At 41.1% G+C, this 15,740-nt stretch overlaps 1 protein-coding gene across 1 annotated transcript in view; it reads right to left on the reverse strand.

Moving 5' to 3' along the window:
• Nucleotides 1–14,374, reverse strand: part of ATP9A (ATPase phospholipid transporting 9A) — a 96,459-nt gene extending 82,085 nt beyond the window's left edge. Inside the window, exon 1 of the mRNA XM_007423740.4 lies at nt 13,921–14,374. Coding sequence (XP_007423802.1) covers nt 13,921–13,988 — 68 coding nt within the window. The 5' untranslated portion in view covers nt 13,989–14,374. The remainder of the gene's footprint in view (nt 1–13,920) is intronic.
• Nucleotides 14,375–15,740: the final 1,366 nt, after the last annotated feature.

Below are 15,740 nucleotides of genomic sequence, written 5' to 3' on the forward strand. Positions count from 1 at the left end.
CTAAGCACTAAAGACTTGGCCTTTGAATGGTATATCCAGAGCCATGCTTTAAAAAGCAGTAAGTGGCCAGGACAAAATCTAAATTTTGATTTACATTTATTAAAATATAATATAGTTTATACATTTACTCTTCAGTGATATACTTCATAATTCATCCTTTTGTAAAATTTAAAATTACAATTTGGTAACAACTTCTAGATGTTTCTGAGAGGGGGAAGAACATGTGGCCTTGGGAATTCATGTTAGGCAGCCATTGTTCTTAGGAATGAATGCCAGAAATGCAAAACATATTCCCAGATGCAGCAGTTAGATCAGCCCTGTTGTTTTTTATAGCAGCTTAGGAAAATAAAGTGAAAACAAAGGTACTTATTTCAGGAATGTTAAATAGCAACCAATAAACTGCACAGTTCGTTATTATTCACATAACATCTATCACTTCAGTAAGTTGATGCCAACACTTGTAGTAAGGACTGTTAAACATCCCCAAGAATTTTGAGGTGGAAACTGTTTTGGTAAATGTAAAACCCGAGCCGCAGCGCAGCACAAAGGCACAGCCGCCCCTGGAAGCCCCAGCCACCCCAGCAGTGTGGCACAAAACCCTAGCCGCTCCAGCAGTACAGTACAAAGCCACAGCCCAACAGCACAGCATGAAAACTCAGCCCAGCATTGTGGCGCAAAGCTGTAGCCGCCCCAGCGGTGTGGTGTGAAGCTGCAGCCCAGCAGCCCAGCGCAAAGCCCTACCATCTAGCAGCACAGTGTGAAGCTGCGGCCCAGGAAAGCTCTAGCTGCCCCAGGAAGCCCCAGCTGCCCCAGCACAGCTACCCTCGCTGCCCTGCACTCTAAGACCCCTGCCACCCTGCACTCTGCCACTAGCTGACCTTCACCATCTTCTTGCTCCTGCTGCTGACGAGGGATGCCCACCCTGGCCCTTTATGAGGCACCTCTGGCCACATGAGGCCATCTTCCCCAGGTCTCGCGAGGAAACTGCCGTGCGTGACCTTGGGAAGAAAGCCTCATGTGGCCAGCAGCTGCCTCGCGAAAATCCAGGCCAGGCATGCATGGTCAGCAGCGGGAGCAAGAAGATGGCAAAAGCCAGCTAAGGCAGCAGGGGCCGTGGAATGCAGGAGGCCAAAAGGGCATAGATGGGGTGGAGATAGGTGGGGGGAGATGAAGCACCCCTATGGTCGTAAGTGCAGGCAGGCTGCCAAGTGCTCAAATTTTGATCATGTGACTGCGGGGGTGCTGCAATGGCTGTAACTTTGGGGACCAGTCGTAAGTTCCATTGTTCAGCGTCATCATTAACTTTGAATGGTTGCTGAATGAATGGTCATAAATTGAGGACTACCTGTATTGGATTTACAAAAGAGACTTGAAGAATTTTGTGAGAAGGGACAAAGAAAAAATGAGAAAAAATCAAGTTTTAGGACATTATTTGAGCAGATTAAGGATTAAGAGTGTTAAAAGTAGAGAAGGAATATAAAAAGATCAAGATTGTTAAAAGTAAAGGGAAGGAATATAAAGTTGGTTTATTTGATCAAGGTTAAAACAGATTTATTGTTATCTCTGGTAACCCTTAATGTACTTTTGCTGACCAGGACTGAATGGCAACGTTTAAAGATTTGTTTATAGATAAGAGATGGGAAGAGAAAATTGTATTTTAAGAGAAAGTGATAAGTTACTAAAAATTTTATACTTCTTGTTATGAAGGTGGAAGTCATTTCTTCATATATATTTTTTTTCTTTTCTGTATTTTCTATTTTTTCTATTTTTTCTCTTTTTAGTTTGTATTAGTTCTTATCTTTTTAACTGTAATGTCCAATGAAATTATTATTTTTTTAAAAAAAGGATCGTGTGTAGGAGATTCCAGTTTGAATGCTTCTCCAGTTTTCTTTTTGTTTCCTGACTACCTGCATTTTGAAAACTAGCACAGCTTTTGTCTGCTTAGGATAATGTTTGATTAATATGGTGTTCACCTAGTGGATTGATCTACAAACAATATTTAAAACAAACCATGAGTTAGCATGTTGTATAAACCAGCTAGCGGTGAGTGTTTTTGGTAACCTGGGTCACACAACAAGCTAACCCGTGGTATGGTCTACCCTGACATTAACCATGGATTAATATATGGCTAAGGTGTTCTATATGCTACTTTGTGGATGTGGTAAGGGTGAAATTATGGTTAACTCCCCATTTTGGCCTGCAAATATGAGTAGGAGCAGCAGAAATAATCACAAAATGGGCCCTCTCCAGCCAAAACATCTCTGCTTCTCCTGACTCATTTCACCTGACAATGGCATAGCCAGAGTAGCAGGATAAAATTAAGTACAAGTTAGAGGGGAGGAAGTTCAGCCTTTCTAGCCATGTATAGCAGCTCCAATAGCAAACAGGCCACCACATTTTTTTTTAAAAAAAATCACACTTTACTAAACAATTTTGATCTCTCCACATCAAAAGAAAATAGTAAGTGTTGCCTGGTCAGCTACCACATGGATGACTGGAATACAAGCTGATAGGGAGAACAAATTGCTGCTTTCCATGATTAGTTATGTCTTCTGGCAGCACACTCATATACAAGTGTATTACCCACAGTTAACCCTAAGCCACATCATGGACCCTTATGTTATCCTGATTTGCGGAGGAAAAAAACCCTGAGCCATATCACTTATTGTATCTGAGGGATAGGATTGACACGAGCTGTCTTCTTACTTCCACCAATCATTCAGTCCCTATTTCCAGATTTGCTTATAAATTGGCATTTATCGTTATCTAGAAATTTAAAACTAACTCTCTTTGCAACAGCAGGGTGCTGTTCAGGCAGTCAAGTCTTAATTTAACAAGTCAAAATATGCATAACCTTCATGTGTCTTTAAGAAGCCTCTTTGAGCAGGAAGAAAGAAAGTCAATGTTCACCACAGCTTCCTGCTAATGCCTAGGTTGGGACTGCCTTGGTACACCGCCTTGTTTTAAGGTTGACTTCTGCATCTTGGATTATAAGGATCATGCTTCCAGGCAGCTTCCTGAGTTATTTTGCCTCTTGCAGGAATGAAGGAGTGATAAGACCTTGCATAGGTCACAGTGTTAATGCTCGTTTTGGTTTATTAAACCAGAATTTGATTATTCAAACACAGCCAACACCTTCCTATGCACACACAGAAAAGAGATTGCTTGTATAATTCCAAGGAAAATGCAGCAGAACAATAGATAAGATCTGGAGATCAAAGCCAAAAATAATGACATTTAAATATTTTCAACAGGTAAGAAACAAGTTTTAATAAACGTTTTACAAAGGATGAGTATGTTTAGATATTCCTGATTCCCTTTTCCCCAGGGAAAGGTTTTGTTATTCCTTTCTTTATAATGTATACTTTATGTTATATTTTCCTTTTTTAGAATAGGAAAAGACTGGCAGTTCCACTAACTCTGGATCGCAAGATACTAGCTCAGCATCATAGAAGAAACAAGAGACTGCTAAGGAAAGATTGAAGGCAATGAATATGCTTAACCTCAAGAGGATAAAAAGCAGGATGAAAGCTTTCTTCAAATACTTAAAGGGCTGTCACATAGTTGATTGTGTTTTTACTTTTTACCCTTCCTTCCCTCCCTCCCTCCCTCCCTCCCAGGAAGCATTTGTTATTGGACAAATTGAACATTAAAAAATGAGGTACAGGTACTCTTAGCTTTCAAATGAGCTTAGCACTCTTAAAACAGCAGTACAATAAAGCAGCACTTTATTTTAAATATTTGTATGCCAGCCTTCAAAACTCATAGTATAAAATGTACTTATATATAACTCATCCCCAACTTTTTTTTCAAATTATCCTTGCCCTTGTCTAGCTTGCAACTGCTGGAAATATACTAAAAAAAGTACAGCCCCTTATGCCAAAAAGGGGTCCCATCCTGATACAAACAATACATCTAAGGCCATTTGCCATTACTATTATCTACCTTAAAGATTTTAGGAAATGTCAGTAAACAACAGCCTCCTAAGAAACTAGGTGCCACTGTGACTAACGATGTCTTCTTTAACTAACTCTGTTGAAAATGTCATAAGATCCCTAACACAAAGAAATTAAAGAGATTACAGGTTTTTCCTGTTATTCTTGTTTTTAAAAGGTCTTTTAATGGTCAATAGCACTGCAGTTGCCCACTGCATTACCTGTCATGTTTGTTTATGTTCTTTTCATTGCAATATTCTGTCTGCAAATATTAACAGGTTTAAAGCACCTATTCTGTGTAGTTGTGTATAATAAGAAAAATGGAGGAAATGATTGGAAGTTATACCAAAATGGTGAAAAAAACAGCAAGTCGATTAAGGTGTATACCTTGATGGAATGTTTATTAGGATGGAAAATGGATGAAGAAATTTTAAGGTGTGCATATGCTGGAAGAAAGATAGATGATATGTCAAGGTAATTATGTTTGTTGAAAGAAGTGAAAATGGCTGTGTAGAAGAGTATGTTTCAGCCCACTTTGTAATATGGAAGTGAGGGATGGGTATGTCAGAAAAACATAAAGAGTTGCATAAAAGTGAGAATTAAGAAGTTATTAAAGAAGAGATAGGATTTAGTACCCAAGAATGAATGGGTGCTAAATGAATGTGAATACATGAGTGAATACCATGAAAGAAGTATATTAAGCTGGTTTGGTCAAATAAAGAAAACAAATTAGGCTCCATCTACTTACATGAAGGAACAGTAAATCAGTGGAGAGGAAGGGGAAGATCGAGAAAGTTGTAGTTGTATGGAGATGATGAAATTATCAAAAAGAAGTAAGATTTTTTTTTTAAAGTTAATATATAAAATCAGTATATGGACATGGGTGAAACAAGGATGATTTACAACAGGGTTCCTCAACCTTGGCGACTTGAAGATGTGTGGACTACAACACCCAGAATTCCCCAGCCAGCATGTCTGGCTGGGGAATTCTGGGAGTTGAAGTCCACACATCTTCAAGTCGCCAAGGTTGAGGAACCCTGGTTTATAAGGAATGGAGAGCTATAATGAATGGCACTGGCCATATTAATAGAAGAGAATGTGTGTAGCTCAGGGTTGCACTGTGGAGTCCTTGGGGTTCTCTGAGCTTGGTTGTTTTCTTGCAAATGTTTCATTACCCGGCTAGATAACATCTTCAGTGCTAGCCAGGTAATGAAACGTTTGCAAGAAAACAACCAAGCTCAGAGAACCCCAAGGACTCCACTGGCTATATTTTCTTCTCTTTTCCTTATTCCATGCTTTTACTGTGGTTTCTTTGGCTTATTATAGCTATTTCTCTTTTACACGCAGTGCAACATTGCTTATCCTGAAAGGGAAAACTGTGATGGGTATACAGTATATCTACATAAGTAGTACAGGTTTGAAATAGATTTTATTCAGCAGCAAACAGAAGCCCAATTGCCAAATTATTCATTATGGGAAGAATTCTAGAGGGGAAAGAGGGTGTTTAGGCCACTGAATTCAACCCTCTGTTCAGTCAAAGCTGAAATCAAGTTAAAGTATCCTCCATGATTGTCTGTCCATCCTCGGTTCAAATAATTTTAAAAAGGTAAGTCCATCGCCTTTCTAGGCAAGAACCTTTCTGTTAGGAAAGGTTCTTGTCTTTCTTTCCTTAACCCTCAATCATCAGGGAATATAATGGATTTTTTGAGAGAACAGAGGGACAGGTAAAACACATATCATGTGTCCCTCAGCAAGCTGATCATTGCATTGATGAACTATAACGACTGGCTAGATCCGGCTCTGGTATAAGGGAGTTTATTATGGAACATGCTCCTTCTTGGGTTGCATCCAAAACTACCCAATCTTCCCCCCGCCTTTTATTTAATCTACTTGTTTCACAGAGATTGGATTGTTTTACTTCTAGTAAAGTTACCAGTTTCCTTCACAGAGTTAATAGGGGTTTTTTTCATACTCATATATTCTCAATACAAAGATGCAATCTTGCACACAGGGTGCTGAAATTATACTGTCTTTTGTGCAATTAAAGGTGCCTTCAGGCCTGAAACAAAAGAAAGTACAGTAAAGTATTATCAACTGCAAGCTGAAATGGATATTAGACAAAGTGAGTTTCATATCAATTAAGATTAGCATTTCCTGAGTAGCAGCATCTCTCATACTGTGCATAGAACAATTACTATTATTTTATTAACCACATTAAAAACCTTAGCAAGGTATCAATCAAAATGCACCTTTAAAAACTGCAGTATCATGCAATCTATAATGATACATTAATACACACAAGCATTACAATAATCTAAACAGGAGATCACCAATTTTATATAATAGTAACCAGCTCAGAGGAACTAGAAAACCTGCGTATCATCCACATTACGACAGAATTCACTTCTGCAGTTCCTGATATTCTTTCAGAGCAGAATAGGGCCCTGTGTCACCCCACAGTACAGGGGTTGTGGATGGAGCATTACTCCCCCAATGTTAACCTTTGAAACCAACCCTCAATGTAGGAGTAGAACCATGCCCCCAGCCCCCAACTCCCTAAGTTGGTCTAAGAGGGTACTGTGAAAGATAGTTTTCACATTGTCAAATGTAAACAACCTGATAATAATCAGGCCATTACTAAAATAAGGAACAGATAGAAACTCTGTCCCCGCCCCAAAATGAATCACGTTTAGACCTTTATGTAAGTGGGAGAGAGTGACACAAGGAATTTGAACTCTGATTTATAAATAGAGCTTGCATTTAATAAACAGTAGTCACTTATTTTTTTTCCATAATGACTTCTTAGCCTTTCTATAATAAAACTACCTTATCCATCTCTGTGCCTGTTCCAGTCTAGCCTGCCAGGAGATACCTAACAGGTGCAATGGTTGATAGGATCAAAAGCTATTGAGAGATCTAAGAACATGAGCAGGAATGCATTACTCCTAGTACACCCCCTCAACAGATCCTCCATCATGGCAGCCAATGCTACTTCCATCCCATGACCCAGCCCGAGTTAATCTGCCACCACTCTCAACCATCTTGGTGGGGAATTGCAAATAATCCTACCTTATGTGTAGAAGTGAGGAGACATGAAGAATATAGGCAGGAACAGTTAAGGCAAAATAAAAGACTTCTCAGTGCTGGGATAGGAGAAGGCATAAGAAAGAACTCAAAACAACCCTGCCTGAGTCTCTTTGATATAAAGGGGGGCAGAGAGAAACTCTGTCAGGCTTTCAAGATTTTGTTATTATACCCTACAATAATAAAGTAGCATTCCTGGAATCCATGTGCTGTCCACTTCCTGATCTGGCCTACCTCAAAGGGCAGACACTATAATCTCCATCAATATATCTCCCCTGGCTCGTACCACCCAAAAGGGAGCTCCTTTCAGAGGCACTATCTGTGTAGCACTTCCTTTGGCTAAAATTAATTTTCAGGGAGAAATTGAACATGTGCTTAATTCTTAGGCACTAGAAAAAAATAGCCCTACCCCAAAACCACGTTTACTTAGAAGTCTCACTAAATTAAATTGAATTTACTTCAGAATAAGCTTCAAACTTGCAGTGAAAAGCGCTAAATAGATTTCATCCAGGATGCTCAAGCTTTCCACTGAGTTTCATGGAAAACCTGGAATTTTTAATACAGATTCTGCACAAGGCCTCACGTATCATAGCTGGGAGCAAAGCACACAGCAAAGGACCCCATCGGACTACAAAGAAAAGGAAAATATATACAACTGGCCATAAAAACATACGAGCAGATGTAATTCCTTATTCCTATTTAATCCCTAATTTTATTCAACCAAACTGAGGCACACCTGCTTGGTTTAGTAACATTTACATGTATACCTCTAAGAAATGGAAAGTTCTATCCAGCAGACAGGAGACCCCCTGTTCGTGTATCTCTTATTCTGGGTGAAGCAAAAGAATATCAAGTTTTCAGCCAGATTGTACTGACATTCTTTAGGTTCTCTGCAAGATCCCCCTTAAGATTCCAATTCATTTCATTGTGTAAACAAATCAGAGACTGAAAAGAGATAAGGAATTTTTATTCTAAAGGTTTCTCTAAGCATTCCTGAAAATTTTAAATTTTTGTTTGGAAAAATCTCTGAACAAATGGAAATATTACTATAGGAACATCCTGATGGAGAAGGCAGTTTTCCTTTCAAAGATTACTATTCTTGGAGATGTCCCCTCTTTGCTTTGTTTTTTGTTTTAATAAGAAATAGATGTTTTTCCCTGACCTTTTGGGAATAATAGCACATCTTTCTATTATTTTTTCCAGTTCTTGGCGTTAAGTTCCTCGCTTCCTCATCATTCAAATACATATATAATACAAGCTCCTTTCAAAACTGAAAAATATCCCAGAAGGCAAGAATGAACCAGTTCAGTATTGTTGTCAGTACTACATGGGGATGTCTATAAAATCATCAAGAATTGGACTTGACTTAAAGAAAACTTTCTTTTAATCTGAAATTAATCTGGGATTGAGGAAAGTTACAATATAGGTCTACTTGACTGAGTCCCACTGAACTCAAGGAGTGGGTACAGATTACAGCTTTAATCAATCACATGTAGCAGTTAGTCAATGAATGTGTTGATTAATCAATTAAGAGCATAATCCTATAGATTTGTACGTAGAAGCAAACCTACTGTGGTAGTGCCTTGGAAAGTGGATTCAGGATTGGAATGCATAATCTATCATTGCATATGTCTACAGTATGAGAAACTTGTGTGTTGTATTTAAATATTCATGCTTTGATTTTCCAGGGGAAATGCCTTCCTGTTCCAATTTATATAGCTATTTCCAGCCTTTTCATATTGGCTATGGATTAACAATGAATTGCACTGCTTCTCAGTCTTTTCAAGTATAGTATTGATAAACAATGAATCATTTTCTTCCTAACTGTAAAACTACAAAATATATTTAAATATACAAAATGAGCAAATCATTAAAAGCAAGGTAAAATAAATAATCAAGACATCAAGGATGTATATCAGAACACCCAAGCACCAATTATATATTATACTACATATTAAAACAACAACATTGAAAAAAAATAAAAATATTGACTTATGTCTAAAAATTAATGAAACATGTTTCATCACTGAGAAGTTCTTGCATTTAGTAACTACCTGCCTCCCCTCAATATCTCCAAAGATGATCTTGGAGTCTGGCTAGGAAATAATCCTTCAAGTAATCTGATCTCAACCCCTTTAGGACTTTAAAGGCTTATACCAGCACTTTGAGTTGGGCCAGACTAATCTCATTGCCCCAACGAGGACTAGTTGGGGTTCAGTCCCATCTTCCAAGACAGCCCTATATCTCATGTACTAAGATAATAAAAATTAAGATTACTAGATGGTGAACAGCTAGGACAATTAGCATATCAATCTGAACTAGTAAATGACTACCGAAACTTGATAAGCAATGCTAGCATAACTGCTGATAGTTTTTTCTCAAAATGAAAAGCGTGCACTTTCCTGGGTCTTTCTCAGTTCTACAAAATACAAGAAGTTAGCAATTTATAAATGAACATACTAGAAAACACATTAGGAGATCATGACTCAAGCCAACATTTTAGATTGGATCTAATACTTTTGAGATTACTTGATGGAGCTTGTAGTGCAGAAGAAATGATCGAGCCATAACTGGGAATTTGAAATTATATATTTATGGGTCACAGAAGGCTACAGGCATTGTCTTATAAGAAGACTTTCCTATCCCTCAAACACAGATGGAGATGCCTCCTCTAAAGGAGTATGTACCCTTTGTAATTTGAGTAACCTTTAAAAATTCTTTTCACTAAGTATTACAAATGAGTGGCATGGCTGTCTGATGCTCTGTTAATACTTTTTCAGTTAACCAAAATGTTATCAAACTAATGGTGCTAACCAATCAAATGTGTTCATCTTTACTGGAACTAAACTGGAATAATGAAAACTTAAGCTGGTCTTCTGAAATCAAACTAGCTAATACAAAAAATCCCCAGAGGCCATGAAGGTAGACAGTTTGAGGGTAAAAAGAAAAAAAAAGCTACATTAATGTGGCAACACAGTTCTGTGGTGTCAACAGCTCTTGATGGTTATAGGAAAGACCACTTCCGTGACCCAGCTGGAACAAACAGACTCTCCAGCCTGTAACTAGCAGAGCTCTGGAGCTAAGGTTACATCAGTATAATTACTGCAAGCATTACTAACAAGGCAAGATACACAGCAGTGTTAGTGAAGACTCCAGTGGAAACTGTATAATCTTCAGAAAGGGAAGAACTGCAGCAATGGTGTGCTAATTGGCCTATACATTTCACAACTATGAGGTTTGCTTTTCATGTCAACAGAACCACCAGAAATGAATCCAGTTCACTCAACTGTGTTTATCTTCTAATGCTTGACATTATCATATCCGTAACAAAATACCCATCCTTATGATCAGCTCTTAGCTGTTGCATGTTTGCTGCACTTCAATATGCTCTTTAGTCTATTAGGGACTCAGGCAAATGCAGTGTGTTCTGCTGCAATGGTTTATGAGTCAGCCTTTGAAGGAAAACCCAAGAAACTTTGCATTCTAGAGCAAAGAACAACAAGATGGCACTGACTCCAATTCAAATAAGGTAACCAAATGGGATTTCGGCTGATCTCATTTCAATACTGGGCACTCCACAGCATCTGAGAGAAGATGCCCCTATCGGGAGGGGGAACAGGGACACAGGGGAGGCTACGTGGCATATAGAGCTTGGTTAGCCAGTAGAACTGAAATACCATGGACAGCCAAGAAAACAAACAAACGTCTGATCATCAAACAAATCAGAGTTCTCAGTCAAGGCACAAATGACTAGGCTCAAATTATGCTACTACAGACACATTACGCAAAACCTAGCTCTCTGGAGAAGGCTCTGATGCTAGGAAAATGGAAGGAAAGAGAAGAGAATAACCAGCAGCAAGGTGAATGGACTCAGTTACAGTGGTGAGGGGGGCACCACTGGAAGATCTGAAGGACCAAATTAGGGACAGATCATGATGGAGAAAATGTATCTATGTGGTTGCAAAGAGTCAAAACTGACTTGATGGCACATAATCAATCAATATCCAGTAGAGCAGTACTTCACACCCTTGTGACTTTCAGATGTGTGGACTTCAATTCCCAGAATTCCCCAGCCAATATGGCCATTGCTAAGAATTCTGGGAATCGAAAACTACAGAAAGGTAGTTGCAAAGGGTGGGAAACAGTGCAATAAAGTAAAAAGCTCAGGGTAGCTGAGGAGTATTAGCCAAGGGGATGCAGCTATTGCTCCCTCCATATTACTTGCTGTCTGAAATGTTATCTTGCTTTACTTAATGGTCAGAAATATCTGTGATCTGATCTCCTAACCATTTTTATATCAGGAATGTGTAATCTTCCAAATGTCCTAATACAGCTCAAACCATTCCTCATCATTGGCCATGAGGACTGAAGCAGGAAGAGTGGTAGTCCAACCACACCTTGAGAACCAGATGTTTCTTACCTCTTTTAGATCAAAGTAGCTATGGTACGTATGTAGGTAGGAAGGCATGTATGTCTGAAATGGATCCTGAGTTTCTGAATGGAGAGGGTAACCGTTTCTCCCATATTGACTCTTCAAACTAAATTACATACCTCTTGTATTGGCCACCCCTCTCTCCTATGCAGTTAATAATGGTTATTTGAAATAGGGCAGAGGAAGGCTTAAGTATATCCAAAACTCATTCATGCATGTCCAAAAACTAATAAAGCAGGAAAGCATTCATATCTAGGATTGTACAATGCTTTGAACTTTATTTCAAAAAGGTGTTTCAGAGCACAATGAAGCATAAATGTAGCAGCCATATCTTTTTATTTCTGCCTCATTTACACATCCTGGAAGAAGACATTGCCAAAATACTTCTGTAAGCCAGCCAAGAAAAACACACAGGGATGATATAATAACCAGTACCAGGAATTGAGCATGACTTGAAAGAAACCTTACCTTTTGTACACATTTGCAAAACAAAAGCTCAGAATCTTATTGAGAACTTTTATGTGCAAAAATGAACAGCTTAGAGATTTCCTCTCATCTCATAAACAATGGAAGCAGGTTGTGAATTTATTTAATACAGTCATATATAATATATAAGATTTTTTTTATATCCCACCTTTCTTATTTTTATAAATAACTCAAGGCGACAAACATACCTAATCCTCCTTCCTCCTCCTATTTTCCCCACAACAATAACCCTGTGAGGTGAGTTGGGCTGAGAGAGTGTGACTGGCCCAAAATCACCCAGCCAGCTTTCATGCCTTGGACATATATAATACACCTGTTTACTATGAGTGATTTATATCTTTTAATTCCATGCAGAAACAGGTTACTTGGCTTTAAATATTCTTTTTCCCCCGTCATGAGAAGCAGAATAATTAATGTGTTAGTACACATTTTTATGCATATGGAATCTGGTGTTCTAACATTATACACTGAATCTGTAGGCACAGATTCAACATTCTTCTGTTTTACATTTCACTCTCTATGTCTCTATTTGCCTCATGCTGCAAATACGGGTTTATAAAATGCCTTGACAAAAAATGGTTTGCCTTGTCTTCAGAAACAAAAGAGGCGTCTCTTAGGAAGTATAAACTGTTCTTGGAGCCCAAAGCTATAATGACTTGAACTTCAGGTCTGCTACATGAAAGGAAGGAAGGAAGGGAGGGAGGAAGGGAGAAAGGGAGAAAGAAAGCAGGCAGGCAGGCAGGCAGGCAGGCAAGAAGCAAGCAAACAAGCAGAGAAACTGACTAGGAAAGGAACTTGTTATCTCATTTGCAGCTTCAACAGGAATTGTAAAAGCACAAAATATCCAGTAGCCTAGGTCAAAAGACAACTCTAGGGGCAGGCCTTCCTGATGGGCAAGTATAACATCTTAGAGAAAATTCTTCCAGAAATTAACCATTAAGGAAGTCATTTCCCGGAGGGGGGAAAAAAAGCATTTGTATTACTAAGATAGAACAAGTTTAGCCTAACACAGGTACCTCTGGCAGAAGTATTCCAGAAGGTGCACTGTACTGATGCCAATGATTAAAGAGAACCAGCCCAAAGTTTATATGCTCAGCTGTCTATGAAAGACTCTGCATGTGTCAAGGGGGCGGAGCCACTCCCTTAAATCCATATTTGGTCTGAGTCCCTATTGTTTTCGCCTGGTTGTATGAACGCTACCTAGAAAGAGATGTCTCCTTCCTTTTTCCCTTCCCAGCTTGGCTCTAGAGAAAGATACTGCCGGCAGGGCCTCCTCGTTCTCCCCCTTCCCTTCCTCATCCAGGTTCTCCAGACTGGAATGGCAGCCTCTGCCTGGGCGTGCCACCTACAAATGGCGTCAGAATCAACCTGTCAGTTCCTGCTGCCCGAGCCTCCCCCCCGCCCGTTCCGGCCCTGGTCCACCACAGCCCTTTCAACCATCTCCCGGGTCTATTTCTCCTTCTAAGCCGACTGCGATCTTCCCCACGCGAGGGAAACATTCTGGCCACCGAGGCGGCATCCAAACGGATGTTTACAACAGGCAGGGGGCAAAGAACGGTGGGGAAATGGTCGCGGGAACCGGTTCGGGCGAGGGGGAAGGTGCCTGGCGAAGGAGGACGCGGTGTAGGGACCCAGCCAGGGAAATACCCTCCGTCGCTGTCCGAGGAATCTGGCCGGCTCGGGAGCTCGGGTATCGCCTCTCTGGCGCCGAGGGCAGGGCCGGCACAGACCAGCGGCATTTCTCCCGAAAGCGGCACAAGAAGTAGCAACTCCGGGTGCGGTGGGGGAGCGAAAGAGCCGAGGCTGCCCTCGGTTAGGGGCCGGGAACCAGAGCCGGGGCGTTGCGCCCGCAGCCATGGCTGAAGCTTGCTCCGGGAGTGGTCTGGTGGGGCGCGGAAAAGGCGAGCCCTGAATGGGGAAAGGGGAGGCCCAGCCGCCGCCCCGGCAAGAACCCCGGAGGGAGGAGGTCGGGCGCCAGCTTACCCGCCGCGGTGCTTGCTGTCCATCCGCTTCTTCTGCCTGACCGGCTGCAAGGGGATGTTATCGGTCATGACCGCGGCAGCCGTGCTGGGCGCAGGCGGGGAGGAGCGCCAAGCAGGTCCGGCTTCTCGCCAGCTTCGCCTCGCCCGGCCCAGCCTCTCCGCGCTCTGAGGAGAGCGCGCCGCTGCCTGCCGCTACCGGGCGGGCTGGGGGCTGGGCGGCGTCGCGCAGGTAACGTGGACTCTCACGCCGCCCGCGGTGTCCCCTCCTCCGGAGCCCACCGAGCAGAGTGTGTGAAGTGGGAGTGGGCGATTTGCTAGCCACCTCTAGGCGACGGTGCCTTTCCCCGTTCCTCGCGGAGAGTGACCCCCTCCCCTTTCTTGCCTGCTTTTCTCCCTCCCTCATCGCAGTATCTTCCCGCCACTCTGCTCTTGAGGCTGTGTGGCTCTTGGCCAAGCATTTGGCCTCCGAAGACTGGCCCAACGGTGGACATTGCTCTGCGGAGTCACTCTGGGGACAACTTTCCTCCCAGCTAAATCTCCCTCTCGCCTTCTTTTCGATGACTTCCTGGTGCTTTCAGACGAGACGTTGCTTCTCTTCGCTGATCTACCCTCCCAGAGAACTCTCATCGGCTCTCCTCGGCTGGTCCACAAATTCAAACAACCCATGGAGGGAGATGAGAAAGCTTGATCTACAGCTCAAGATCTTTGTTTTAACAATTCCATTCCCAAGCTCTGATTTTTAGGGTGTTGCAATGACAAACTATATATTTTGAGAGCTACATCATAGGGAAGACGGAGACAACCTTGCTGATGTTGAAAAATCTAATCAGGGTTGAGATTGGTTAGTATTTAGATGGGAAACCACCAGAAAGTCCCAGTGCTGCAGATGTATTTATTTACTAAGATTTATATACTGTTTCAATCATAATGTTTCGAGGGTCTTAGTTCCAATCCAATAAACATAACAAAATGTAACAATAGAATTGCCAAATCAGTACTTCAATAAATCTCCAGTAACCCACCATTTGTAATCCAGCCACCTCTCCTTGCTTACCAGGAACAACAACCTCATAATTAACTCTCTGCACTGTTCAGTCACCAAAGGTTTTCAGAAAGGCTCCAAAACTTTTTGCAGTAAGCTAGGAAATCATAAAAAAAAAAAAAAAAACACCCAGGAAGAAGGCAATGAGGTTGCTTATGGAGAACCTCAGAACATCTAGGCCTCTCTTGCCTTAGCTTCACTATTAGAAAAGTACTGGGTTAAGGTGGAATTCATGGAAAAGTAGCAGGATGGAAATGATGATTCATTAAGAATATTGATGCTCATCTCAAACTTGCCATTAAGTGCTTGGATGAGCCTCTAGATTTCTGGAAGAATGTTCTGTGGGCAATCAATTAGAAGTGGTAGAATATACCCTATGAGGGTATATTGATGTTACATTTGCCAAAACTGTTTTCTGTAATAAGAACCTTATACCAAATGTCAGGCATGGAAGTAAGGTATCATGGTTTGAGGACACTTGCTCCCACAGGACCTGGACAACTTACCATCATTGAAGGAAGCAGAATATAAAGGCCACCTGCCCAAGAGCTGAATCAAAAGTGGTCATGCAATAAGATTTTTTATTATTTGCCATCAACTTCATGTAGATAGGCCTTCTGTGGGATGATCTGTTCCCAACCTGTCCCTTCAAGATTCCCAACGGTGAATCCATCAACACTGTAATTGAATCAGTCCTAAAAGGCAGACACTATCCACCATTTCAGTGTCTTCATTGTCAATTCTAGGCTGGTTGCTGTATCTGTTGTCGTTAGTTTGGT

The sequence above is a fragment of the Python bivittatus genome, unplaced genomic scaffold, assembly GCF_059951505.1.
Source record: "Python bivittatus isolate LINGU-HERP-01145 unplaced genomic scaffold, Pbiv_v1 ctg000700_np1212, whole genome shotgun sequence".
NCBI classification, from domain to species: Eukaryota; Metazoa; Chordata; class Lepidosauria; order Squamata; family Pythonidae; genus Python; species Python bivittatus.